This window comes from Lepidochelys kempii, chromosome 2 (assembly GCF_965140285.1).
Source record: "Lepidochelys kempii isolate rLepKem1 chromosome 2, rLepKem1.hap1, whole genome shotgun sequence".
Lineage (NCBI taxonomy): Eukaryota > Metazoa > Chordata > Testudines > Cheloniidae > Lepidochelys > Lepidochelys kempii.
The window spans coordinates 194,831,689-194,858,607 of NC_136381.1; the positions used below are offsets into that span (position 1 = coordinate 194,831,689).

The 26,919-nt window shown below is 44.1% G+C and overlaps 1 protein-coding gene across 4 annotated transcripts in view; it reads left to right on the plus strand.

Annotated features, from left to right (window-relative positions):
* Positions 1-609: 609 nt before the first annotated feature.
* TCAIM (T cell activation inhibitor, mitochondrial) overlaps positions 610-26,919 on the plus strand; it is a 54,510-nt gene continuing 28,200 nt past the window's right edge. The window contains exons 1-7 of one of the 4 annotated variants that reach the window (XM_073333347.1): positions 611-707; positions 1,075-1,326; positions 4,378-4,451; positions 13,457-13,592; positions 14,251-14,404; positions 15,774-16,014; positions 25,331-25,453. In XM_073333347.1, the coding sequence (XP_073189448.1) occupies positions 4,423-4,451; positions 13,457-13,592; positions 14,251-14,404; positions 15,774-16,014; positions 25,331-25,453 (683 nt within the window). In that variant the 5' untranslated portion in view covers positions 611-707; positions 1,075-1,326; positions 4,378-4,422. The other 3 variants (XM_073333346.1, XM_073333349.2, XM_073333348.1) reach the window with 3 other exon arrangements.

Consider the following 26,919-nt stretch of genomic DNA (forward strand, 5'->3'; position numbering starts at 1 on the left):
GTGAGCTACAGCTCACTTCAGCGGCTGTATACTGTGAAAAGTACAGAAGATCTTTGTATACACACAAACCATGAAAAAATGGGTGTTTACCACTGCAAAAGGTTTTCTCTCCCCCCACCCCACTCTCCTGCTGGTAATAGCTTATCTAAAGTGATCACTGGCCTTACAATGTGTATGATAATCCAGTTGGGCCATTTCCAGCACAAATCCAGGTTTTCTCCCCCCCCCCCCACACTTCTAGCGCAGGAATAAGTATCAATTGCTGGGTAGCTGCCATGTATCAGAGCAGTAGCTGTGTTAGTCTGTATCCACAAAAAACAACAAGGTATCTCGGGGCCCCTTAAAGATAAACAGATTTGTTTGGGCATACGCCTTCGTGAGTAAAAAACCCACTTCTTGATGTGGGTTTTTTACCCACGAAAGCGTATGCCCAAATAAAGGGGTTAGTCTTTAAGGTGCCACCAGACTCCTGTTGCTGGGTAGCTGCGTTCACAAGCAGTGAAAATTGATTTCCAGCTCAGAGACAGAGCAGCGTGGGGCTCCCCAGCCAGGCTAGCTACTCCCGGTGCGTGGGTGGAGACATTGCCAAGCCCCCACTCGCAAACTCCCGGGGAGGAGGAACTCGCAGCAGCGGGAGCTCAGGGGCGCGCGGCCGGCGGCCCCGCACAGCTGCTGCGGCGTGTGCGGTTACAGGCGAGGCCTTCGAGGTAACAGGGCGAAACCCCCGACGTGACGCGCGCGCTTCCTTGCTGGAGCGGTGGAAGCCTGAGGAGCCCGCTAAACTCCGGCCGGTTCCGCTGGGCTGAAGTCACCGGCGCTGGGATGGGACTGCGGGGCGCCGGCGTCGCGAGCCTGGGGCCTGCCGCTGCGGAGGAGCCCGGTAACGGCGGCAAGGCCCAAGGGGGGGGGCGGGGAGAGTCCGTTCATCGCGTTTGCGGGGCTGGGGGCCGGGCTCCGCCGTCGCTCGGCAGCTGGAGCGTCACGTTCGGCCTCCGAGAGGTCAACAGCCGCCGCTGGGGCCCGGCCGAGCTCTCGCGCATGCGCGGCTACACTTGCTGTCTCTCTTGGTCGCAGGTTGGAGAAATGCGCGAGGTGACGCGGCTGCGCGCGACCCCGGACCAGCGCGCGACCCGGAGCGTGGGCGGAGCCGGAGGAGGAACCGGCCCGGGAGGTGGGAAGGTGACGGCGGCGACCCCGCCCCTCAGGCCGCTCCTCCTTCTCCCTGTCGGGAGCGGGGGGGCGGGTCACTAGTGTCAGGTCCCTGCGCCCGTGCCCCGCGATGGGGACCGAGCCCCGGCAGGCGGGGGCCGCTGTCACGACGCTGAGGTAAGGAGGCGCGCGGGGTTCTGCGCCCGCGGGCCCTTCCGAGGCCTACGACCCCTCGGGAGCGGCCCGTTGAACGTGCTAACGGCCCCAGGCAGTGAGCGGTTTCCACGTGACTCATTTAAATCATCCCGCTGCCCCGGGGAGCGAGGCCGGGGGCGGCGCTTTCCCGTCACGCGGTGGACGGGGCCCCTGGCGCTTTTGAAGGCAGCCCTGTTTGTGCCCGGATTGTAACCCCGGTGTTGTGCGGGGCCAGCTGACGAGCGCTGCCCGCGCCCGCTTTGGCTCGGACGCACCCTCGGAGAGACTGGATGTTAAACCAATAACCCCGTGGAAACGCAGTCCGCCGGGCGGGGCGGCTGTGTCTGAGCGGCCCTTCGTGGGGTCTCGGGGTCGGGCGGCTCTGCTCAGGGGCTGGGTGCAGACTAATGTCCCCTGGGCTGTAATACTTGGGGCTAGTTTAGGTGGTTGGGTTTAGATGATGTTGGGGGCCTGCGATATGCAAGAGGTCACGGTGCCCTCTGGCCTTGTACGCTGTGGATGGTCAAGAGCTGGAAGGCACTTGGCTTGTGTTGTGTTTTGTAAACTTCTTCTGTAGTATGCTGAGCGTGCAAGCCGCCAGGCCGTGTGGGTTCTGGCACCCTGCGCAGCTCCTCTGGAGACCAGGCTAAAACTCCTCCTTTCCTGCCTCTCACAAAAGGCTTTGATTTGGAACTGCAGTTACATGACTGCATCTCAGATCTCTCACATAATGCAACATAGGCCCAACAGGTGTCCGCCTGAGGCAGCAAAATGTTTAGTCACGTGTTAATGGTGTGGGTTTCAACATGGTGTCTCTTAAATTTTCCTGTTGACAAATCAGCCCTGATTCATTCTCTCTTGCATGGAGCTAAAGACTCGCATTTTAGATTTTAATTTTAAGGCCGTTTTTTACAGTCTGGAGGTAGAATTTGCTGGATGCTTCATGAAATATTTTAAGAACTTACTCAGTCTTTGAATTTTTGTAATTTACTTTGCACTGCTTATGACCACTCTGAATTTGCCTGAGGTAGCAAAAAGCCACAGAACCAGCTCTAGTGTTGTACTCCTAACCTTTGGAAATATTGTAGCTAAAATATTTATATGAATGTTTGTTTGGTTAACTCCGTGTATACTGTTGTTGAAATAGCCATGCTGCAGTCTGGCTAATTAGGGAAATGGGTAGTTGCTTCAGCAGGCATAAAATTAGAATCTAAAATAGTGTGTGATTTGGTGAAAGAAGATGTCTGTAAAGAATGTGTTGGGATTTTTTAAATTGTTTTAGAAAAGTAATCAAATTGTTGACTTAACTGGTTAACCATAGCAGATTTTGTGCTGTATGAGAAAAGTGAATATTTCCTTTGTATTTAACTCCTTCAGCTTTTGCCTGTTCATGACATCTGTCATTCTTACTAACATTGGTATACCTGGAATGTTCAGTTATTCAGTTCAGCATGCTGCTGGGAATGCTCACAGCAATCAAGTGTTCAGTTAAATGTGAGGAGCTGACAGCAGACACTATTTATACACACACTATGCTGCTTCCCTTGAGGAGACTGCCAATTATGCTGAACTATTTTGTGTCTTTCCAAGAGGAAAAAAGGGCCTACACACTTATTAGCAAATAACCTTATACTTGACATAAGGAAGTGTTTGGCCCTACATCTATGGAGAATTGCAAAAGTATTAAAGCAAAAATTATTAGGACTGTTTTAAAAAATATGTGGTGAATGGACTATTAAAACACAATTTGTTTCAAGCTGCCCTAGATATCACTTGATTAACACTCAATAAAAATTAAAAAAATACATTACAATGAAAAGACTCAGATTTGTTTTTTTTAAAATGCAGTAACTTTTTGCTTGTCACTCTCCCTTCATGTTAAGGTTGAGAACTAAGGCTCAATAGGAATATGAAACCAAATGTATTCACTTTGAGTTCTGACGTGATAAGGCATAAATGATGCTTTATTCTCAAAGACGTTGGTGTTAGAAGTGGAGTATAAATCTAGTTTGTTTGAGGAAATAAAGTTGTGTTTTGCTCAGACACAACTGTCTTTTGATTAGGATGCAGATGAAATAATTGTGTGTGTTCAGTTGATCAGTTTAATAACATAATTAATACAGTAGCCAACACCAGATGTTTCAGAGGAAGACGCAAGAAAACTGCAGCAGGCAGTTATGAGAGAATCTGCCTCCAGAAATACTCCCTCCTAACCCTCAGTAGTTAGAAATTGGCTTAAGCCCTTCCAAAACTGTTTGGTGGCTTTTCTTGGTTCATTTATTTAGTGTTTACTACTGTGATTCTAGATTTTTCTTGTTATCCATACAAAAAATTGCTAATTTCATTTTGAAATCTGCTAAGCTTTTTGCCTCAATGATCTCTTGTGGGAATAGATTCCATATCGAATTATACATAGTTTTTCATACCATCTGCCACCTGTTTTTAAAGGGACACAACCAACTTGAAAATCAGATTTTTCAAAACAAATATAAAGTTAAATGTAGCACCTAAGATAACTGGAAGAAGTTTGAGTGAAAAACTGTTTTGCTCTGTTTTTTGTTTGTTTTTTGTTCTGTTTTGTGGATTTGATAGCACTTTGTGCATAGTCAATGTTGCTGTTTTCCCCTGTGTAGCCAGTCAATTTCTCTTGTGCTGAAAAGACAGTTATAAATATCAACAGGGAAACTAAAAAACATTTTAAATATCTCAAAGGATTTTTTTTTAAAAGCCATACTCAGAAACTGGAGTATCTTTAAATTATTCTGTTTAAGATTTTCAAATAGTATCAGTTCAAATCCACCTATGTCAATACAGAATTTATCACATAACTTACTAAAGGATACTTTTTTCCTTTAGCTTAGGAAAAAATCTAAAACCATCCTTGTGTAAAACCAAATCCCACATTGTGGATTTTCTTAGTTGTTCATTACCACTGTTACTTCAATTGTAAAACAGTTTTTTAGAGAACTGAAAGGAGAAAATATACATGGACACAATCATTAAATATACTTTCCTTCTGTATTCTTCTTTAAGTGACCTAGCGGATGTCTGAAAGTTGACTTGAGCATAAGCAGTGAGATGTTTTCCCATTTGGGGTCTGTGAGGAGGTAAGACTGATTGCCAAATTAATCTACCCTTTAACTTTGTAATTAAAAACTGGAGGTTTTGTGTTTCAGAGAAAAATTGAAAAATATTAATCGGTCATTTGTTATCCATGTGCCGTTTTTACCACAATAGCTGCAATAAACATTCAGTCATCCAATGGAGGATGAGTTGTCAGACACAGGCTAAACAGAACATAGGTTTGAGTATGGCTTTGTGAAATAAGGTGATATAACAAAGCTAAAATTAAATATCCAAAATATAACTGAATTCTTATGCTATTAAAGTTCAGTATTACAGATAAAGTGAACTGTAAGGATAAAGTAAATTACTTTTACCAAAGATATTCAATGTGAAAACTACAGGAAAAAGTTGAGTTTAATAGATTTTGACACCAATCTTCAACAGGGGGTATTATTTCATCAATAATTATGTCTTGCAATCCTATTGCATAACATCTTGTTGCAGAGATTTTGTTTGATAATATCTTTCACAATAGTGAGACTGCCCTACTCTAGGTGGTAATGATTTTGCTTTTGAACATGAATCCCTGTCTCTTCTTATCCTCCTTAATCTGAATGCGGTTTTGGGGGGAAATTTTCACTCCTTGAGCAAAAAGTCAAGGGCACCTTCTTTGCATTTTTTTCCTCTAAATTAATTTTAATTTCTTAAATTGGTGCTACAGCTATGGGATGCCTCAAAGGTCTGTCTTCCATCTTTTCTGTGTATATTCTTCATTCTGTTAGGTTAATTATGGTCTGTGAGTGTTCCTCCTTTGAGTAAATTCAAAATAGGCTGAGGATCCTAGCAAAAAACTATCTTCTAACATGGTAATGTTACATATAGTAGTTTTATTTATTTTGTTTCCATCTATCGCCATTTTTCTCATTAAGATCTTGGACAAATGTGATTTGTATGTCTCAAGACATACATTCAGTTACAAGTTTTTCCTCATAACTTTTTTTTTTATGTTAGCCAGAGGTAACTTTTAAAGATGGGAACAGGTAAGGTACAGGACGCCTAGGCCCTTTGCCAAGCAACTATGAAGGGGTAGGGTGCTGGCATTCTTGTATGGGTGTTGTCCATGGATCTTTTTTCAGACTCTACCTTTTTTTTTTTTTTTTTATGAGCTTCTAGCTAGTGGGTGTCTGATTAAATGTAAAGTACTTAAGAGTGTCTGGAAGGGAAAATCTTTCTCTTACTGTCTCAGAGCCTCCTGGTTACTGTAAAGATGGTGTATATGGGAGGGGATAAATTTTACTACTGTCCTTTCCTGAATAATAGTGGTGAAGCTGACCAGTCTTGGTAATTTCAGTCTGCTTCTTGACAAAACTAGGAGTAACAGAAGAGGTGGTAGAGTTGTCTCTCTGCCCATACAAGACTCTGTTGCTTTGGTTTACATTTGGTTCACATTTCAAAGGTTATTTTTATAACTGTAAGGGCTCCCCATCTTTGCCAGAGAAAGCTTTGTGCTTGTCACGGTCAGATTCTTCAAGCCCTGCAAGTTTATTTGAATCTTAAATATTCACCTACCCTTTTTTATTAGCCTCATCAGTTGTTCTGTTGTTAACTAAAGGCAGGGCTTAAATTCAGCCAGAGCCATCCAGAACAGAGTGCTGGTAAATACTTTCAAACCTGCGGGAGCCCTGGCACCAAGCCCCAAAAAATACTTGGGAAGAATTTAAGACCTGACAAAGTGTTAGAGATACTGACAAACAAGATCAGGGTCCTTATCTCAACTTGAGAACTCAACACTTGTTTTAAAAAATTGTTAAAAATAAAATTTAGACATGCACATGAGACTCTGATATCTGACCTTGTTTTAATTGCTGGATGGAAAGGTATTCACATGAAGGAATCTGCTGCCCAAGTGCTGTAAAAGATATTTGGAGATGACCCTAAAATGTTATGGATCTAAGTAAATTCTATTTTAATTTGACTCACTGTTAAATGATTTTGGAAAAGAAAAGATTTTTCCCAAAGACCAAACCATCGGGTTGTTAAGAGAAAGTGCAATGTGAAGTTAAGTTATTTGATTTTCAGAATATCCATATTTGCACAGATCTTGGCTTTTAAAACATTCTTTGATTGCCTTTCTTGGGTTTCTTGATGATGGTTTTACTAGATCTCATAAAATTTGAACTAACTGCGATTTGGCTATGGTGTTTGTTTGCAAAGGCATTTGACTAGTGCAATAAAACTTGATTGATTGATCTCCCTTTTGGTCATCTTATTTCAGCCTTGCAAAATTATCAAGATAATTATAACAGTCCAGGCACATACTCCTCTACCCAACTCCTCTCCTCCCTCTCCCTGCCACAAAAAAACAAAAAAAATCTGTTAGCCAACTTTTTATAGGGTAGGGGTAGACACAAAGAAATGTTCGTCACAATTTATTCTCCAGTAAAATTACTCACCCCAGGAAATCAGACGAATGAACTTTTATAAGGCTGTCTTATTATTTTTATATGGTCCTCATTTCTATGTGAAGGATATGCAACTATGCCTCTTATCTTTCATTTATTCGCCTGTCTTGAGTTTATCAACATCTGATCATACTATGATTTTGTCTGTCTTGTATTTAATTTTGTGAAGTGTGGATTTTTTTTTTTTTTGGGTCTATAGTTTAAATGAAAGACACTGCATAAATGTAGGTGTTTTACTGCTGAACAGAACTGAAGTGCTCTTCGTCATCTTAGTTTCAAACTGAATGTGAATGCTGATGGAAAGAAAAATTACTTCTCCTGGTAAATTAATTAGTATACTATGTGAGATCAGTTGCAAAGGAAAAATTCTATTGTTAAATATTTACTATTTACATGCTGACCTTGATATTTATAAGTGTGCTGTCCTGTTCATTTAACACAATAACTCAGACAACTTTGTACTATGGTCAGAAACCTTAGTGATCTTTTACCCAGAATTTGCCTTTTCCTCTCATTTCTCTAATCTGCCATGCAAGTCTGCTCTTTGTCATTTCCAGAATGTTGCCAGAACTTGCCCTTACTTCAGTTCTGCCTCCTGAGATCCTTCTGGGGTGATCAAGAATGCTGTGGTCATATAACTCTGCCACTCCAGGAAATGGAACCATATCATATTCATTGCATCTTGTTAGTTTTCACATTAGTTCAGAATTGTAATCCTGGTATTTACAGATTTCTAAAGCCAAAGACACACTACCTCCTATTTGCCCACTACTTGCTCTTACAACCTTAAACTCTCTCCTTTAACTGTCCACAATTGAAGTTCACCCTTTAATTTGTGCTTTCTGATCTATCTATCCAAACACTCCCTCTCTTCAAATCTTACTGTAAACAATCTTCTTTATCTATGATGGAAATTAAATCTGTCAACATCCCTCTTCTTCCCTCTGTTCTTGCATCTTTCCTCATTTTCAAATAAGCTTATTTTCTTTTACTCCAGTCTGCTGCCTTACATCATTTTGTCTTCTATACAAGAATATGCTTGGGAAATGAAGTAAGTTTGCTCAGGTTTAAAAATAGCCATGGGCATGTGGGTCTCAGAAGTGAACAAGGGATGCCTTCTCTGTGTTGAAATATGATTACTTCTTTTTCAAGTGCTTGTTCATGTCCATTCCAATTAGGTGTGCACGTACTGCATGCACGGCAGTCGGAAGATGTTTCCCCTAGCAGCCTCTGTTGGGTTGGCCTGCGCGTGCCCCCTGGGGTCACGCCTTCTTTATGCTCAATATAGGCCCTGCCAACCTGCCACCCCCTCAGTTCATTCTTACTGCCTGTGACAGTTAGCCTGAACGCTCGTGGCTCTTGCTCTGCAAGTGCAATTCCCCTAGTTTCTTTAACTTCTTTGTGTAAATAGTTTGTATATAGAGTATAATTAGTGTTAGTTTTAGATAAGGTTTACTTGGGGGTGCACCCTTTGGGCCCCTCCCCTTTTTTCTCTGGTACTGGGGTATGCCTCTGTCCCCAGGGTTAAAACCCTGCATAGACTGTGGCAAGCATATGCCAAAAAGTGACCCTCATGCTTCCTGCCTGAAATGTCTGGGTAAAGGCCACCTCAAGGAGTGCTGCAAAATCTGTAGAGGTTTTCGGCTGAGGACCCAAAAAGAGAGGGAGCAGCACCTCAAGATACTGCTAATGGAAGTTGCTTTGCATGCCCATTCAGACCCCAGCTCAGCGGAGCCAACGCTGAGCACCTCAGCACCGGGGCGCAGTGCCATGGAACCGTCAGGGCATGAGTCGGCACCAAGAAAGGACTCCAGTAGAGACTCTCGGCACTGGCAGGCGTCTCTTCACAGGAGCTCCGTGCACTCTCATTCTCCAGTCCCCCACAAGAAAAGAAGACCCGAGAGGGGACGCTCCACCATGCCCAGAGCAGTGCTTAAGGAGCCCACCGCTGTGAGACCTGCGTCAGGCCACACAAGCTCAGCATCCACATTGAGGTTCGTGTTGACTCCTGACTCTCCCTAGGACCTTTTGAGTCTGGACACCCTCCCCTCCCTTGTCTGGAAGAGCTGTGACTTGCAGATACTGTCCACGCCGGAGGCATTCGAGGCGGTTGAAGACCTGATCACCCTCACAGCACTGCCTTCCCCCACCCCCTGAAACAGGACAGGATGCCCGCAGCAGTCTAAAAGTACCCATGAGACCCCCAGCACCGTCCGGGGCAAACCGGCGATAATGCCATGCCAATTGCCATCCCCTCAGCACCGGTCACCAGTGCTATCAACGAACTTGCGGGTAGCAGAGCAACAACAGTCCTAGCCCCAAACGCCACTCTCCGGCACAGACGGGCTCCGCTCCTCGCTGGTCGTCTTATACAGAATCCTCGGAGTCAGAAGCAGAGTCCTACTGCTCCAGGAGGAGCAGGAGTTTGGGGTCCCGCAGACAAGAATACCATCTCCAACTGAGACCGTGGCCAGGTCAGTGGCAGCCCAGTGGCCGTTTTGGACCCCTAGGCCTTACGCCCGGGCCACGGCCACTGGTCCTATTCTAGGTCAGCAACATATGTGCCCTCAGCCTCCCAGATGGTCGCTGTACCTCCGGCATCATTGATGTTGGCCGTACTCACTGGGGTGCCGACAGCGGCACCAGCCCTGGCCACAATGGCACTAGCTGCGCCAAAAGATCCCCTCAGTTCTGGGGGTAGCGAGCAGGACCCACTCCCAACTAGGGCCTCGTCGTCCTCCTCGCATGACAAGGCAGTGACGTGCACATCAATGGCCCCAGCCTTAGAGGACAGTAGAGTGCTCCAACAACTGATGTGGAGGGTGGCACAAAACCTGAGCATCCAGGCTGAGGAGGTCATCGAGTCCTCTGACCTGATGGTGGACATCCTTGCCCCTTCTGGTCCCTCCCATATCGCCCTGCCTCTAATACGGACTATACAAGAGACCACTAAGACATTGTGGCAGACTCCAGCCTCCTTGCCATCAACGGCAAAGAGGAATGAGTGGAGGTGTTTTGTTCCCTTTAAAGGGTTTGAGCCCCTGTATACCCACCCTCCACCAGACTCCCGCTCATTTGCCATGGCTAGGGAGTGCCAAAGCTGCCAGGGTCCCTCCCCAAAAATCAGGAGGCAAAAAAGATGGACCTCTTTGGGAGGAAAATTTATGCCACCAGGGAGCTACAACTCTGGATCTCTAACCACCAGGCTGTCCTCGGCAGGTACAGTTACAACTCCTGCGGAGTGATGGCCAAATTCAGAGTTGTTGCCGGAGGACTCCAGGGCAGAATTCTCTCTAGTGGAGGAAGGAAAGCTGGTTTCCTGAGTCTCACTTCAGGCAGCCCTTGAAGTGGCATTCTCAGTGTCCCATACCATGGCCTCGGGGATAGCCATTAAACGGACCACCTAGCTACAGGTGTCTGGGCTTCCTTAAGAGGTCCAGCATACAATTCAAGATCTCCCCTTTTGAGGGTTCAGCCCTGTTTTCGGAGAAAACAGACTCCCAGCTTCATAGCCTGAAAGACTCAAGGGCCACCCTCAAGTCTCTGGGCCTCCGCACTCCAGCAAACCACAGAAACATTTTAAGCTGCAGACTCCCGCCTTGTTCATACCAGCCTCAAAATAGGCAGGACTTCTCTCATGGATGGGGTAGAAACAACAGAAAGAGGCCAGGGCTCTGGTCAGGGGAAGCAGTCTGCTGGCTAGAAGCAGACCTTGTGAAGATGCGCCTGGGCGCGACCCATCAGTCTGGACACTGGATCCATATCACCTTACCTTCTCGTGCCAACAGTCCCCTTTCTACCCCGTGTGGGCCTGAATTATATTGGATCTCTGGGTACTCTACACAGTAGAAAGGGGATAGTCCCACCAATTCTCTGCCCTTCCACCCCTTTTCCCCGTCCCTCTTCAGAGACCCTTCTCACGAGAAGCTCCTCATACAGGAGGTGCACTCGCTCTTGCCACTTGGGGCAGTGGAAGAGGGGGAGGGATAGCTCCCTGGCCTGCTAAACCCACGGTTGTGAGTTCAATCCTTGAGGGGGCCATTTAGGGATGTGGGGCAAAAATTGGGGATTGGTCCTGCTTTGAGCAGGAGGTTGGACTAGATGACCTCATGAGGTCCCTTCCAACCCTGATATTCTATGATTCTATGAAGAGGTTCCTCGAGTTGAAGGGCTAGGGCTTCTATTCCTGGTATTTCCCAATACTGGAAGCCAAAGGCGGCCTCAGGCCCATCCTAGACCTGCAAGATCTCAACAAGTTCATGAAGAAACTGAAGTTCCCCATGGTCTCTTTGGCCTCCATTATCCCTTCCTTGGATCCAGGGGACTGGTATGCCACCCTCAACTTGAAGGATGCTTACTTTCACATTTCAATTAAGCCATCCCACAGAAGGTACCTCAGTTTCATGGTGATCCACAATCACTACTAGTTCACGGTCCTCCCGTTTTTGACCTGTCAGCAGCTCCTCAAGTTTCAGAGTAACAGCCGTCTTAATCTGTATTCACAAAAAGAAAGGGAGGACTTGTGGCACCTTAGAGACTAACCAATTTATTTGAGCATAAGCTTTCTTGAGCTACAGCTCACTTCATCGGATGCGTACTGTAGAAAGTGTTTACCAAGTGCATCACAGTTGTGGCTGCGTTCCTGCACAAGCAATAGGTACAGGTATTTCCATACCTCAACAACTGGATAATCAAGGGCCACTCCAGGACGCAAGTGGAGGCACAACTTGGCTTCATAAGAGCAACTTTTGACGAACTGGGCCTTCTCAGTGTGTAGAAGTCTCTCCCATTTAGCAGATAGAGTTTATAGGAGTGGTACTAGACTCCACACAGGACATTGCGTGCCTCCCGAAATCGTGGTTCTGGTCCCTGGGTGACGTCATTCAAAACCTCAGACAGTTCCCTACAACCACAGCAAGGAATTGCCTGAAGCTTCTGGGACACATGGCCGCTTGTACCTATGTAGTACAGCACGCCAGACTCAGACTCCGGACTTGTCAGGTGTGGCTAGCCTCAGTGTATCACCCGGTTCAGGACAGTCTGGACAAGATTGTCACTCTACCTCATCCAGTCCTCAACTCCCTCTTATGGTGGCTCGACCCACAGGTAGGGTGTGCCGGGGTCCCCTTCACCAGACCTCACCCATCCTCCTTGCTGGTGATGGACGTGTCAGCATTGGGGTGGGGGGCACACCTAGGAGACCTCAGGACACAAGGTCTCTGGTCCCAGGTGAAGTTCCCTTCACATCAACGTCAGAGAGTTGAAAGCAGTCCGCCTAGCATGCCAGACCTTCCGAGTTCATCTGGAGGGGAAATGTGTATTGGTCATGACAGACAACACAACAGTGATGTTTTATATAAACAGATGGGGTGCATGCTCCTCTCCCCTGTGCCAGGAAGCCCTTAGACTGTGGGACTTTTGCATAGCTCACTCGATCCTCCCTGGAGTACAGAACAAGTTGGCAGACTGTCTCAACAGGTTGTTCCATGGCCATGAGTGGTCCTTGTGCCTGGATGTTGCGAACTCTTATCTTCCAACTCTGTCCTGCTCCTCCACTCACTGCACACTCCATGAGGGCGCAAGCTTTCTCAGTTGCATATTTCCTGGTGCATGTTGTCATCAGTGCACATTTTTGCCTCGCATTACGCTATTACCCAACAGGCCAGAGATGATGCAGCCTTTGGTAGAGCAGTGCTACAGTCAGCAAACCTTTGAGTTCTGACCCCACCTCCAAAACTTGGGCTTGGTAATCGCCTAATTGGAACTGACATGAACAAGCACTCAAAGAAGAAAAAACAGTTACTCACCTTCTCATTACTGTTGTTCGAGATGTGGTGTTCATGTCCATTCCAATTCCCATCCTCGTACCCATCTGTGAGAGCAGCCGGCAAGAAGGAACTGAGGGAGTCGCGGGTCGGCAGGACCCTATATTGATTGCCACGAAGGTGTGACCCCAGGGGCCGCCCTGGCCAACCCAACAGAGGCCACTAGGAGAAAAACCTTCCAGCTGCCATGCCCGCAGTGCGCACACACCTAATTGGAACTGACATGAACAACACATCTCAAAGAACAACAGTTACAAGAGGTAAGTAACTCGGATTTTTTTTAGCCCAGAACTAATGCTTTGTTTTTATAGCAAAGTGCTTTACAAATATTAAACTTCTTAGCTACTTTCGAACCTTCAAGTTATGGGCATTGACTTGAGAAACACCAATTCCAAGATGGCAGCCCTCAGTACCTCTGACTATTCCAATCACCAGTATTTAAAAGAGGTATTTCTGTGGAGAATTTCATATATGAACTTGTAAGATTCATCCCTTACCTTCTCCAAATACCACTTTTTGAATGCCACTAATCAGAACTGTTAGCATCAACAGTCTTTGTAACACAATAGGCCTGTTATGGTTAAATAGAATTTTGTTGATCCCATGAGACAAAATCCAGCCTTCTAGTACGGCTTATTTTTAAGTGATTGTATTTCATATGAGTGTTCACACCATTCTGGTAACATTTCTTTTATGTAGTTTATATTACTTCACCATTTGGAGGTTACTTTAATACATAAAGCTTTTATTTCTTGTTAGGTTGTATCTGGAGAAAATACTGCTACAGTGGGTTCTTCAGGCAAGACCTTTGTCAGGGGCTGAAGTCTTCAATGCTCTCAGACCTTTCTATTTTGCTGTGCATCCAGATTTCTTTGGCCAGCATCCCAGAGAGAGGGTAAAAATATATTTTTGTTTCTAAAGGTGTTTTCATGTATATGGTTTATGAAGAAAGGAAATATTTTATTAGTTTAGATTTTACACTGTCAAAGTTTGATCTACCATTTGTAGAACTAACATGGTGATCAGGAAAATACAACTTTAACAAGATAATGTCCAGCAAATTCTTATAATTTGGACAAAGTATATCCCCAAACTCACTAATCAGCCTTTCACTATACATTGCTTTCCCTGACACTCTGGAGTCTTGAACCATACAAAACATAGAACTAATGCAACACTCCATTTTATTTTTTTTAAACCTCTGACAGCCCTTACAAAGAATGACCTTTTACTTTTAATCAAACCTAATTTTTTACCTGTTTTTGGAAGCTATCTTGAACATTATATATGCTTTAACTTCTGTTTTACTCTTATCTACCATCAAGTCAACTATTCATGCAATGAAGATAAATTTTTAATGAAATTACTCAGTCACCTTTCTATGTGGAATACACTGATGTGTTTTCATGGAATTGTGAACTACGTTTAATACGTTGACATTTAGTTGTATCTTATTAAACTAACACTGTTAGCCTACTTTTAAATAAATATGCCATGTTGAGAAAGCAGACAAAATTAAGTATTTACAGTGGCTCTTATTTTGTTTTCTACAGGAAATCAATGAAAACTCTCTTAAGAGGTTAAATGGCTATTTGGAGAATCTCCAGAAACCAGGATTTAAGTCTTTTAAGCCAACTCAACTCACTTTTTACGTGAGAGAGAGAGAGCAAAACTCTTCTGATGTCCAAGAATCCTTCAGTGCTGCAGGTGCTTTTTCTTAATCTGATAATTTCTCTTGCAAAATTAAATACTGAAAATGCATTCCATAGTTTTGTACTATTCACCCCTTTTTTATAGTGCCTTATCTACTACCCATTGATGTCAATTGGCATTGTATCAGGCCCTTAAAGGCCATCCCAGGTAATTACACATTCTTCTAATGGAAAATCTTTTTTAAGAGCGAGTGGTTATAATGGGTTTAAATGTAAGTAGGAGTCCAGTCAATAATCTTACAATGAAATTGAAATAATACCCTGACATACTTGCCAGCTATCAATGCTTTTAATTCAACTGTCTGTGTATAACTTGAAGATAGTTATAGTTTAGGGTGTTACTTTTATTTTCTCATTATTTGGTCTAGCTGTAGCATGTAGACTCTCAGTATGTTATAGAAGTGCTGAATGACCAAGAGCAGCAGAGGTACATTTTAAAGTGCAGTTTGTAAATTTCAGTTAATATTCGCTTAAGAGAACGTAGGATGATTCACTGGCAAGTTTGGTATGCTTGTCTCTGAATTTTCCTCAGATTTTTTTTACAATTCTGTCTGACATGTTAGGCTGTATTTTAATTCATATTCTGTTTTTCTAGTGGTCAGAAAATTCTCACATAAATGAATTTTGAGTGATCATTCTGCTAGAAGAAGAAAATCATACTAGCCTGCAGAGAAAAATAGTGGTATATTTGAGCCACTTAGATATAAGAATAAAGGGGGGTTGTTTAGTAGTTAGAACAGGAGGGACTGGATCTATGTGGTTCTGTTCCTGCTTTTGCCAGTGACTTGCTGTGGCACTGTGCGAGCCAGTTAACATCTCTGTGCCTTAGTTTACACCTCTGTGTATAACAAGTGTAATGCTTGTTTCTTGAATTTCATAGGTGTTGAGGCTTATTGTTTGTGAAGTAGTCTTAGATCCTTGCCTGTCTACAGTATATGTAATCCAAAGTAGTATTTTTTTTGTTAATAAATCTTACATAAAGGGCTCTCGAACAAAACTGTTGGAGTTAAAGCAATAGAAATGTTTGTGCCTCCTTCATATTTATTTTCTATTTGTCACAATTGCAGATAAGCTTCAGACTTACCCACTGAGCCAAATAGTTGAAATATCCTAATAGTTATAGCTCTGGACTTGTACAATTGTAAATATTAAACTATATTCTGATGCCTTCTGCCATGCTAATAGTTTGAAGTCTATAGTACTTGTTAAATAAATGTTATAATTTCACTGTGAAACTTATCATATAATACATGTATGGTTTGTTTCAACTTTAAGACAAGAATGAAACAATGTGAATGCATCTAAAAGTTCAGCTATTCAGCTGAATGCAATATTAATTGTTTTGAGGGTTGCGTTTTTTATAGGTTTTCGAGCCGTCAGTTTTACTTTGCACACCAGGGACTTACTAAGCACAGTATTAGACATTCTCAACTCCTGCAGCTTATCTACTGAGCATGTCCAAAGCGTGAACTCTCAACCTCACAAAGAAGTAAAAGGGACGTTTTATAGGCCTATCAAATGGGACAAGACTTATTATTCATTTACTGGATTCAAGGATCCTGAGGAAGAACTAGAACAAGCCCAGAGGGTGGAAATTACTCTAATGTAGGTAAAGGTTTTTATTTAACTAAACTACTGTTTTGTAATATACATTAGTCTGCTTTTAATAGTGGTAAAATAGGATAAGAATTTTTGACAAACTGCAAAATGTTTATCACCCCAAGTATTGTTCCTTACCCTATAGTGATGTAATTGAAGGGTGCTCAGATGAGCAACTGCAGTTAATCATCGACTGGTGAACGATGGGCAAAGAATGTCATGGCTCATAGTCAATGATTGTTTCAAATGTGGATGTTTAATCCTAGTTTTTCATTAGTTTGCTGTGGAATACCACTGTAGATTCATCAGGGGAGTCAACAGATTTCAGGTGTTAAAACTCAGTATTTTACATCACTTGTAATATACTTAGAGCTTTCAGAACACAAAATAATACATTTAAATCTATGCAAGTCAAGACATCAATTGGGTACCATGTTATAGAGCCCTATAAAAATGCTTTATATCTGTATTGTGTGGTTTTTGCTGTGCCTAACATCTGTTTCAGCCTTCGGGCACCATCTTAAATATCCAAAGTTTTGGCAATTTAATATATGCAGTTAACTTACACAAAATGCATTATAGTGTGATTTAGAAATCAACTGCTGAAAATTGCTTAGTACTCTTAATTGTTTATAACTCTTGAATAAGCTTACTACAGATTTCTGAAGAAATAAATGCTGATCATGAGACACTTTTTAAAAATGACTGAATTAAAATAAACAGCATTATACAATTTAATTTTTATTCCCTTGAATATAATATAGTGCAAAATGTGTGGTGTTTAAGTTCTTCAAGGCAGAGAGCATGATACCTAGCACATAAGGTCATTGTACTACTGTAAAACACATAACAGATCTAAATTGTACATGAGTTTTGTTTTCTGTCTGTGTGTAATTGTACATCCTTTTCTTCTATATCATGAGCCTGTTATGATTACTTCATGATTTGTATAAATTGTCATTTGAAGATGGACTTTTTTCTTGTATCTGTTTTATATTCATGCTTGAGTTTTTAGTACTTTCTCTTAGCGGTGGAGTATAATATTGCTCTTGTAAAAACAAGAAACTGCAATCAATCAGTTGTGTATAGTGGGCATTTGGATAGCTGAAATGGTTGAAAAGGGTAAATAGAGTAAAGGAGATCATTAAGTATCTCATAGAAATAATTGATTTTAATCTTTGAGTGTCTCAAATATTTTTCCAGTTATAGCAAAAGCTCTACCTATCAGGTTTCTGACCAATATTACAAGCATCATTTACTGTTTTGTTTTGAGGGGGTTTTTGTGTGTGTGTAGTAAAGATAACATTTCCTATCGATCTATATTCTGACTAGAAAACAATATACACTGTTGACTTAGGTCATGTCTACACTGAGACTTCACACTCTGGCTTGCCATGTAGGAATCTACAGCACATTAGCTGGCCACTCACTGACTGACTATGCGGACTGCTACTGTGCATGAATAATTCCAGAGTGTGCTTTGATGAACTGCACAGAACTACAGATCTTTTGTTGTGCATTAGCAAGGTCCACATGGCCAGTTACTGCATGGCAAGCTAGTGTACTGTAGAGTCACACCCTGGCTTGCCACACAGTGGTCTCCATGTGGGCAAGCCCTGAGAAGTCCATCTGCTGCTTGAAGTTGCATCGAAATTACAGATCAGTCAAAATACCTTCCTGTAATCAACTGAAATCCCCATCACTGACAAGAAAGGGTTAAAGGCCAGTTGGGCATATTTCCACATCTACAAAATTAAATTCCACATGGGTGGAAATTAGATCATTATCAGCCAGAGAGAGGGGACAAAAAAAATCTGGGGATAACTCAGCAGACACCTGGGCCCTATAAATAGGCTGAGAGAGTTCAGCGTTGGGGAGAAGACCCACCTGCTTCCTGTGGCTGTTTCTGCCAAGAACCAAAGTGCCAGATAATAGTGGAGGCTAGAGGCCTCAGGAAGATTTAGACTCAATGAGACAGTGCTTGATATCAGAACTGAGGAAAAGCAGCGAAACCCAAGGAAAGGGTTAAGCGCAGGGGCCCAGAGGATAGATTGATTTTTTTGGTAGTTTGGATTACGCTTGAACGTTTTGTTAAACTGAAAGAGATTTGGACTAGCAGCTTCTCAGCCAGAGGGCTGAATGGCATGCAAAGACAGGTAGCCTGCAGGGGCTCTGAGTGGTCATAGTGCCCCTCAGGTTTGGCATGGCTGCTCTTCTGTCTCCGTCTGTGGAGGGATGGATGGGCCAAACCTGAGTGGTGCTGTGACAATGTGTCCGGTCACGATGCTCATAGTGGGGACAGGAGCTGCGACTGCAGGGTGGCCTCAATGTGGACTTTATTCAAATTCACAATTACCATGAACACTAATGCTATGACTTTGACACACACATCACAATCAGGGCAAAATATTGGCTAATGGTATGGATTCAGCTCAGAAAACAAGTTCATAAAAGGAGTGGTATCTGAAAACGTTCATATCTGAAATGTCACTAAAATATGGAATGTGATAGTGGAATAATTTTTCTCTTGTTACTTAGGATTGTAAAATAATGCTCTAGTATTACTAGTATAATTGCATTTTGCTGTTCACATTTGTGCAGCACAAAAGTAATGGGCTATTTTTAATTTTGTAGATGTGGCCTTAATTGTATTTAGTGCACTGCACACAACTGCTAAGACCTGAGATTTTGCACTCAATAGATCCCTCTCTTTTGGTTCAGTGGGCCTGGTAAAAGCACCCACGGTTTTAAAATTAAGTGCTGTTGTACGTACTTCACATTGTCCTTGCTTAGATATTTAGATTGCCCTGTTTCCCTCCCCTGCCCTACAGCCATACCTGTATGCTCCAGAAGTCAATTCATTTCTGATGGGTTATCAGTGACGAAGGAACCCTAGAACTGTGACCTCTACTCATCAGTGTTCATCCTATCTCATGTGAGGTATCAAAGTATTTCATCCCTCATATCTCTCCCCGCGCTCTATTATATCCTTTGGCTCTGCTGTCAGTTTCCTTAAATTTAAACACAAAACACACCACAACTTTTTGTGTTAGTCTTCAGAGGCACTGACATCTGACAGAGTTGTTTTAGAGCTGCTCGTGTAAACCACACCAATCCTCAGGTCTCTACCTTTCACTCCCCTCAGAACAGCTAGAGGTAATAGAGTGCATCTCTAATAATACCAGAGGTTTCAGAGCAACTTGTGTGGCAGTTGGTGCACAGCTTTTGTGGAGCTCAAGTTCTCACTTATAGGTACATCAGAGGCATTCAGCAGCTTCAGTCACTTATGTCTCATTCCCCTTGGAACATCACTGAGCTTCATAGACTGACCTTAATGCAAGGGCATCTTCAGTGCCCTTAAGGTCTTGCTCCTCCGAGTGTGAAAAGAGTGTATATCACTGCTGCGCTTTATCTTTGAAGCGCCAGTGGCATACTTCTCAGCACATTTTCTGGATCAGGTGTGTTTTCTGTCTGCTTCCCTTTCTCTTTCAGATTGAGAAGGGCCCCCTGCAGCTTTAAAAAAGGTGGATGTGGTCATACTGTATCCCTCACAAGTAGGCATGATTGCTGTGTCCTGCTTCAGTGAGGATCACGATTGACTAGGCTGTGAGATGATCAGAGATGTCAGTGTGAGCATTACGTCCCAGTGGTTCTGATAAGTCTGGAGAGAATTTGGCCTCAAATGAGTCAGAATTGATACCTCATCCTTCACATCAGGGCAGGCGTTAGGGGTTGGCAACCTGGGCAACCACCCAAGGTGCTGTAGTCAGGAGGGTACCATTGGTGAAGAAGCAAGGGTGTCAGGCTCCCCCTTGCTGCCTGCTGGCTGCAGCCTGGCATGACAGGAGAGCCCACCTCCTTGCTCCGGAGCAGATGCCCTCTGCTTGCCACCACACCTGGTTTCCCAGCCCACCTCCCAGTCCCACCTCTGCACTCTGCAAGCCAATGAGCTCTTCCCCTCACCCTCTGGGACTGTCCCAGCCTGGGCCTCCTTCCATGGGTGGCCTGAATGAAAGCAGTGCTTCCCAATAGAAAATGAGTGTGGCATCTCAGCCAACCAGTGGGAACTAGAAATTTCTGGCCTCTTCTCTGAAATTTCTCTCTCTCTCTCTCTCTCTCTCTGAAACTGCAAGAGAGAGTAGGGGGAGGGGGTTTCCTGACCCCATGTCCCAGCTCTCAGAGGGCCTCCCAGGGCTTCCAGCTCTTCCCCCCCCCCGCACCCCCCAGGTTCCAGGAAGCCCCTGTATCTGCCCCCCAGGTGCCAGCCTCCCAGTTCTCAGGGCCCCCCCATTCTCCCCAGTTCTCAGGGTATCCCCCAGGTCTTTGAGGTTCTCCCCTCCCCCATTCCACACACTGACCACCCAGTTCCCCAGCTCTCAGGGGCTCCACCTTTCTCTTGCTCATCCCAAAGGAAGTTGTCACTGCAGGGGGTTGGAGATATTTCAGGAGTGACCCTTCCTCCATCACCACCCATCCTAGCTACTCCAGTGCACTGGAGTGCATTTTAATCTTCCCTGCCCCCCAATAGCCCCCCTTCTGTGGGACTGGGAAGGGGCAGTTTAATATTGGGGATGCTTAGTATTGGGGTGTGAGGAGAGATCTGCCCTTTTGGAGCCCCCTACCCCTCACTACGTGTCACTACCCCTCCCCTGCCTTCCCACACAAGCAAACTATCTGTACTCCTCTGGTTCCCTCTCTCCTTTCCGGGGCTCTCTGGTCACCATGCTTCCCTGCCACCATAGCTCTCTGGTGCCTTCCTGTCACTGTACCTCCCCTTAGGCTGCTGACCCGTTGTAGAGAGCCCAGGGAGGCAGTGAGGGCCAGAGCAATGGGTGTGGGTGGGGAGCCCAGGGAGGCAGTGGGGGCCAGGGACACCAAAATACAAGTTCACCCAGGGTGCTATTTTCCCTAAGGCTGGTCCTACTTCACAGCAAGACTGAGTTGGCATTTTCTATGGTGGTGTAGGTCTGATGGGATAGATCTCATCATTCTACTTCCATCCTTTCAGAGCAGTCAGCTAGATATACAGTATCAATATTGCTGTAGTGCTATGAGCATGTTCTCAGTATGTGGTTCTTGAAGCTGACTTCTGTGGTTAAATGAGGCATGATAATACTCCCATAGTGCTTAAACTCATTCGGTACCAATAGGGCTCAAAAGACTTTCAATTTGTAGCTGACTTTGCCAGTAAGGTATAGCTGTGGTTTTAAAGGTTTCAGAGTAACAGCCGTGTTAGTCTGTATTCGCAAAAAGAAAAGGAGGACTTGTGGCACCTTAGAGACTAACCCACAAGTCCTCCTTTTCTTTCTGTGGTTTTAAAGTAACTCAATAAATTTATGCATTCTCTGGGTGCATTGAGAGCTGTGATAACATACACAGAGGGAGCTTCTGTGGCACTGAAGTGTCAGACTATTGTTTTGTCATGCCATAGTTGGTACAAAGACTTGGGAAAGAGCTCGAACACATTTCATTGCCACAAGAGTGGTCAAATTTAGTATTTCTGTATTGGCTAACTGCCCTCTGGTGTCCGTGCCCTGTCATGGCGAGACAGCTCGCATGCTGTAACAATCCCCAGAGTCTGGCTCAGCAAGGACTTTTGCTCCTGGCAGGTTCAACCATGCCGGACTGGTCTGTAGGGGAGGGGCCAGACAAAAGATTAACAGCAGCCTTGGGAGAAACTTTGCTGTATTGATGGACAACATTCTGAGGTGGTTTCCATCTTTTTGGAGAAGGGAGTGGAGCGGTCCCTGCTTGAGTGGAAGTCAATCAGCAGCAGTCTTATGAGAGCCAGACTGAAAGGGAAACACAGTAATCACCCCGATCCAGTGCTATGCTCCAACAAATGACAGTGATGAAGAAGCAAAGGACAAATTCTACCTTGCACTATAGGCGTAGTTAGAGAGAGTACCACACTACAACCTAACTATTATCACGGGAGACCTGAATGCCAAGGTGAGTAAGGACAACACAAACAACGACAGAGCAATGGGAAGACATGAGTGTGGCACCATGAATGAAAATGGAGAGGCTTGTTGATTTCTGCAATATTGAATGATCTAGGCATCAGCGGAACCCTATTTCAACATTGTGAAATTCACAAGCTGACATGAGGTTCTCCAAATGGCAGAAATAAGAACCAGATTGACCATACGATGATCAATGGCAAATGACGACACTTGCTGACAGATGTGAAAGTGAGAAGGGGAGCAGACCACCACCTTTTGACAGCCTCCACCAAACAAGAGACATAGATGTTATGATATTGACAAGCTAAAATCCCCTGAAATACAGAAAGCTTTTGTTCTGCAGTTAAAGAACAGGTTTCAGGAACTTGCAGCCCTTGATGAAGGGGGGGAATGCAAATGAGGAGATCAACAAAAAGTGGGACAATCTATAAACAAAGCAGTGAAGCCTGTCTAGGCTACCGGCAGAAAAGAAGAAAGGAGTGGATTACACCCAGCACGTGGAATGCCAGATAAACCAGACAAGCCCTGAAGAAAAAAGTTTTAGACACACAATCCCAGAAGCTAAAGGACAAATACCACAAGTAGTAGAGCAAGGCACACCAGGAGGTTAAACGCCTTGTGAGAGCGGACAAACGACATTATATTGATAATCTGGCAACACAAGCAGAGGATGCAACTGCTCATGTTGAACAAGGAACAGTCTATCAAATGACATGGCTTATCAGTGGCAAACAGGAGACGCCAACAAACATTCTCATCAGGGACAAACAAGGCCACTTACTGACATCAGAAAAAGAACAAGAAATGGTCTGGACAGAGCATTTCAAAGAATTGCTGAACAGGGAGCCACCTATAGAGGAAGCAAACATTCAGGAGGGAGAAGATCTTGATATCAACACAGACACCCCAGCTCCGAAAGAGATCATTCAAGTCATCAAATCCTTAAAAAAATGGGAAAGCTCCTGGCAAGGATAACTTGCAGAATTGTTCAAGGTAAAATCTGAGTTATCAGCATCTATACTGGCCCCTCTATTTACATTTGTCTGGGAAAGGGAAAAAGTGCCAAATGAGTGGACCAATGGGGTTATAGTGAAGATACCAAAGAAAGGAACTCGGTGATTGTAATAACTGGTGTGGTATCACACTTATCTGTGCCAAGCAAAGGTATTGTGTAAGATCATAGTCCAGTGTATATTAGAGGCAGTTGATAGCGTTCTTAGAAAAGAGCAAGCCTGTTTTCGAAAAGGGCCTGGATGCGCAGACCAGATCTTCACTCTACGAAACATAATAGAACAATGCTTAGAATGGCTATGGCAACTCTAGATAAACTTCATAGACTTTGAGAAGGCTTTTGATAGAATTCACAGGACCAGCCTATGGTGCATTCTGCGGGCATATGGAATCCCTCTCTGTATAATCGACATCATCAAGCTAATTTTCCAACTTTACATGTAGTGTTGATCACATGTAAATCATGTTTACATGTGCTCAGTTGCATGAGCTCAGTTTTGAAGTCAGAATAGGAGTACATCAGGGGTGCATCATGTCTGCAGTCCTCATCAATATTGCCATCGACTGGGTAATGCGGCGTACAAGAGAAGACCTATCAAGGCATTAACACCCTTCACATCCCTTGAAGGCCTGGACTTCGCAGATGATCTCTCTCCTATCACATACCCAACACTGTATACAAGAAAAAACAACTCGACTCAACACATTCATCCAGCAAATTGAAAATCAACCGCAGTAAGACGTATCGTGACCTTTAATATTGGCTCACCATCACCAGTACGGATAGAGGATCATGCTCTCACCAATGTAGGGACATTTACATGCTTGGGCAGTACCATCAGCCAGAACAGTGGAACAAGCCAGGACATCCAGAACAGAATCAGTAAAGCCAGGAACACCTTTAGGAGCTCAAATACAGTCTCTGGAAATCATCAATATACAACACCAAAACCAAACTCAAGGTTTATCTGAGCTGTGTACTTTCAACACTACTTTATAGTGCAGAATGCTGGGGAATAAGAAAGTATGACATGTCCAAACTGTCTTCATTCCATACAACCTGCCTCAGAAAAATTCTTATGACGACTGGTGCCCCCCCACTATTGGGGGAGCGGGAGCACCAGCTAAAGGGGAGGATACGTGACCTCCCCATGTGTCTCCACCCTAGCCCAGGGCCCCCATGCTCTCCCTATCCCACATTACCTGTGAGGGGATTTCTGTGCTCTCGCTGTGCTGGCTCCTCCTCCGGCACATTTGGCTGCTCTGCCTGGCAGGTAGAGCCAGGCAGGGAGCAGGGCAGAGCCACTCTTGGCTGCTGCCTGGGAGAATGCCTGGCTGTGGCAGCAGCAGGCTGCCTCCTGCCCAGGCTTAGCTTCCAGGATAGCAGCTGAGCAAATCTGTGCCCCCTCCCCACCCAGCATGGTCAGTCAGCTCCTGTCCCCAGAAGTGGAGCCACGGGAGGGAGTGGCAGCAGCCACTGTCCTTCTGGGACAGGAGCCGACTCTGAGCATGCCAGAAGCTGAGCTATGGTGGGGGGCAGCCTACTGCTGCCACAGCCAGGTGCTTTCCCCGTCAGCCGAGACACTGCACTGCACTGGTAGCATCCCAGGAAATGTGGCTAAAAGAGACTCTGGCCCTGCTCCTTCACTTCCGGCTCTGGCCCCGCCCCTTCTCCCCGCCCAGACTTGCCTCTGGGAGGGCACTTGACCTTTCATGACCCTCCTATGAGTCGCTTCCGTACAATCTCAAACCAAGACCTATTCACACAGTGCAGCCAAGAAGATATGAGCACCATCGTTAGGAGGAGGACTGGAGGTGGATTGGCCATGTGCTTCAAATGGAAACTGATTCCATTACCAGAATAGCATTAAAATGGACACCTGAAGGCAAGTGAAAATGAGGCCACGCAAAAACATGGAGAAGAGCTGTGGAAGCTGAGTTGAAAAAAAAACTGGGACACAGCTAGGGAGCCATTGAAAGACTTGCCAGAAAACAGACAGTAGTGGAGGAGCTTCGTCACTGCCCTAAACACCAGAGGCGTAATGGGAACATGTTGATGATAATAAACTAGATCATTTCAAAATGTTTTATCCATTAAATCTCTTAAGAAGCTGCTTTCGAAGTGTTCTAGACCCGTGGGAACATGATTCAGTGACTGATCTACAGTTATCTGTTGGTTATACTATAATAGAAATGTTACCCTAAAAATAGATTTTTAAAACATTACCTGATCTGGTAACTTGACATAAGTCTTAAAGTAGACATTAATGTTTTTACATAGCAGTACAATGTGCCTGAGAAATATGGTTTTGAATAGCCATTTTTTTTATTTATTTTTTTTACAGCTCCTGGTTAGATAATAGTGAAAAAAGTGCAGTAAAGAAGCTGAGAAACAGCTTACCACTTAGGGAAGAATTAAACCGTTTAAAAGATGAACTCACTCATCAGCTACAGCTCTCTGATATCAGGTAATGAAGTACAGAAGATCTAACTTAAGTGTCAAAACTAGCATCATTTACAATTTTGTAAGGCCACAGTCTAAAAACAAAGTAATGCAGTTAAGCTTTAAAAAAGTGTATTCCAGCAAAATGTCTGTTTTATATGTAATCATAAAGGCAGAACTCCACTGAATAAGATAATATTTTCATCAGACTTGTATGAGACTAAAAATTTGCATTTAAAAGTCAGGAGATTGTACTACCTAGTAGAATGGTCACCAATTCAGGAAAACACTTAAGCATGTGGTTCGGTTCTGTTGTAGTCAATAGGACCTAATCATGTGTTTATGTACTTTGCTGGATAAAATTGGTTTCCTGAATCGGGGCTTGAGCTTTCTTATATAACTAACTTAGCTTAAACAACTTAGCTTTTCTTCTGATGCTACATATGGTACTTATTGACAACTTGTGAATACTTAGTAAAGGTATTGTTGTCAAAAATATCAGAAACAAGAGTCCACGGAGGGAATATTGTAATAGCTTTAAAAACCAGGCGGGGTTCTGTACTTGGGTTTCTTTACTCCAAAATATTTCTTAGAAAATACAAGTCGTTAATATTTGAGAACAAAAATGCATCTCTTCAGGGTATATTGTGAAAGTTTTGAGTTAAATAGCTTTTAGGTTTGTTTAGTGCAGTAACATAGAGTTTAAAGCTAGAAGGGCCCACCAGATCATCTAGTCTGACTATCTATCACAAGTCGCCAACAGCCACACAGTAACCCAACAACTGAAATTAAACTCAAGTATTTTTCAGCCCACAGAAGACTAGACTATTATGTGCCACAGGCAGAAAATAGGAGGGACCAAGGTGCACCTATGACAGTGAAATGAATGGGAAATACTTATGAAATGAATACAGATAATCCTTGCAAGTGACTCACACCCACACATTGCAGGGGAAGGTGAAAAACCCCCAAGGTCCTTCCCAACCCCACATATGGCGATCAGTTAGACCCTAAGCATAGGAGCGAGAACCAGCCAGCCAGGCATTTGAGAGAGAGAATGCTTGGTGCCACCTCAGAGTCCTGATCCTCCATGTCAAATGGCCCTCTCCAGCCATGGCTGTCCTTGATGCTTCACAGGAGTGATATTCAGAAAACCCAGAATCCACTGGGAGGAAGTAGGGGGTTGGGGAAATATCCCTTCCTGACCCCTGCAGGTGGCTGGCTAAAAACCTGAAGCATGAGCTTTTAGGAACATCAGACAAACTGGACTGAGCTGCCCCTTACTGTCACAAGCAACCCCATCATACAATCTCACTCATACATTTGTACAGCTCCCTCTTGAAACTAACTAAGTTGTTTGCCTCCACAACTCCCAATAGGAGGCTTTTCCACAACCTCGCCCATCTCATGGTTAGGAACTTCTAATTTCCAGCCTGAATTTGTTTGTGGTCAGTTTATATCCATTTGTTCTTGTGCCAACACTGCTCTTTA